General features: G+C 39.9%; 1 protein-coding gene across 1 annotated transcript in view; it reads right to left on the bottom strand.

The window, feature by feature from the left end:
- LOC143706904 (LIM zinc-binding domain-containing Nebulette-like) overlaps positions 1–2,500 on the bottom strand; it is a 13,731-nt gene that overhangs the window by 10,600 nt on the left and 631 nt on the right. Inside the window, exon 2 of the mRNA XM_077199320.1 lies at positions 2,135–2,229. Coding sequence (XP_077055435.1) covers positions 2,135–2,229 — 95 coding nt within the window. The remainder of the gene's footprint in view (positions 1–2,134; positions 2,230–2,500) is intronic.

The following is a 2,500-nucleotide window of genomic DNA, read 5'->3' as shown; positions in this document are numbered from 1 at the left end:
TTCATCTCCTCATCCGTTCATCACTTCATCCATTCATCTCTTCATTCTTTCATCTCTTCATCCCTTCATCACTTCATCTCTTTATCCCTTCATCACTTTATCCCTTCATCTCTTCATCCCCTCATCTCTTCATCCATTCATCACTTTATTACTTCATCCCTTCATCCATTCATCACTTTATTACTTCATCCCTTCATCTCTTCATCCTCTCATCCATTCATCTCCTCATCCGTTCATCTCCTCATCCGTTCATCACTTCATCCATTCATCTCTTCATGCTTTCATCTCTTCATCCCTTCATCACTTCATCTCTTTATCCCTTCATCACTTTATCCCTTCATCTCTTCATCTCTTCATCCCTTCATCACTTTATCCCTTCATCTCTTCATCCCCTCATCTCTTCATCCATTCATCACTTTATTACTTCATCCCTTCATCTCTTCATCCATTCATCACTTTATTACTTCATCCCTTCATCTCTTCATCCTCTCATCACTTCATCTCTTCATCCATTCATCTCCTCATCCGTTCATCTCCTCATCCGTTCATCACTTCATCCATTCATCTCTTCATTCTTTCATCCCTTCATCTCTTCATCCTCTCATCTCTTCATTCTTTCATCCCTTCATCTCTTCATCCCTTCATCACTTCATCTCTTCATCCCTTCATCGCTTCATCCCTTCATCTCTTCATCCCTTCATCTCTTCATCACTTTATCTCTTCATCACTTCATCCCTTCATCACTTCATCTCTTCATCTCTTCAACACTTCATCTCTTCATCCCTTCATCACTTCATCTCTTCATCCCTTCATCTCTTCATCACTTTATCTCTTCATCACTTCATCCCTTCATCTCTTCATCACTTCATCTCTTCATCCCTTCATCTCTTCATTCTTTCATCCCTTCATCTCTTCATCACTTCATCTCTTCATCCCTTGATCTCTTTATTACTTCATCCCTTCATCCCCTCATCACTTCATCCCTTCATCTCTTCATCCCCTCATCACTTCATCCCTTTATCTCTTCATCTCTTCATCACTTCATCTCTTCATCCCTTCATCACTTCATCTCTTCATTCTTTCATCCCTTCATCTCTTCATCCCTTCATCACTTCATCTCTTCATCCCTTCATCACTTCATCACTTTATCCCTTCATCACTTCATCTCTTCATCCCTTCATCCCTTCATCCTTCATCACTTCATCCCTTCATCACTTCATCTCTTCATCCTTTCATTCCTTCATCTCTTCATCACTTCATCACTTTATCCCTTCATCACTTCATCTCTTCATCACTTCATCACTTTATCCCTTCATCATTTCATCCCTTCATCACTTCATCTCTTCATCCTTTCATCTCTTCATCCTTTCATCTCTTCATCCCTTCATCACTTCATCACTTCAACCCTTCATCACTTCATCTCTTTTTCCCTTAATCTCTTCATCCCTTCATCACTTCATCTCTTTATCCCTTCATCTCTTCATACCTCAATCTCTTCATCACTTCATCTCTTCATCCTTTCATCCCTTCATCTCTTCATCACTTCATCTCTTCATTCCTTCATACCTTCATCTCTTCATCACTTCATCTCTTCATCACTTCTTCTCTTTATCCCTTCATTTCTCCCTTCATCACTTCATCTCTATATCCCCTCATCTCTTTATCCCTTCATCACTTCATCTCTTCATCCCTTCATCACTTCATCTCTTCATCCCTTCATCACTTCATCTCTTCATCTCTTCATCTCTTTATCCCTTCATCCTTTCATCCCTTCATCTCTTCATCACTTCATCTCTTCAGAAATAATAAGATCAAACAACAACGTGCAAAAGGTCATGACAAACTGACATTTAAACACAATCAACAGCACATAAAGAAAAGGCCACAGGACATTGTGCTGGAGGTCGAGGTTTGTGTGTGTGTGTGTGTGTGTGTGTGTGTGTGAGTGAGTGAGAGTGAGAGTGTGTGTGTGTGTGTGTGTGTGTGTGTGTGTGTGTGTGTGTGTGTGTGTGTGTGTGTGTGTGTGTTACTGTCAGTGGTTACTCAGGACATCATCAGCACTGATGAACTGTTTCCCACATCAGAATCTTTCTCCTTCACGTGTGTGTGACTGATGTGTGTGAAACACACTCACGCATTACAGTAGGGTTTCTTGTCGTAGCCTTTGTAGTTCTTCATGTTGAGCGTCATCTTACACACTTCACAGTGGAAACAGCCTTTGTGCCAGTTCTGAACACAACAAATACACACACTGCTTTAATGAAGAGTCACGGCTAAACACCACCAGAGACGTCATGACATCATCAATCACAGATCAATAATATTGATTCATGTAATATTATTTATAGTACAGTGTTTCAGTGATGGTTTGAAACTATGGTATTCTGACAGATGTGATGTTCAAATACAGTGATATTTACAAGCAACTTCTGAATACCATGGTATTACTGTGTATTGTGTCCAAAACAAAACTCAGTGTTAGTCATGTTTGTATTTGTTA

The sequence above is a fragment of the Siphateles boraxobius genome, unplaced genomic scaffold (assembly GCF_051911475.1).
Source record: "Siphateles boraxobius isolate OS27281-9 unplaced genomic scaffold, OSU_SipBor_1 112, whole genome shotgun sequence".
In the NCBI taxonomy this organism is placed as follows: domain Eukaryota; kingdom Metazoa; phylum Chordata; class Actinopteri; order Cypriniformes; family Leuciscidae; genus Siphateles; species Siphateles boraxobius.
The sequence above is the reverse complement of the archived record's forward strand: the minus strand, read 5'-3'. Positions and strand labels throughout refer to the sequence as shown.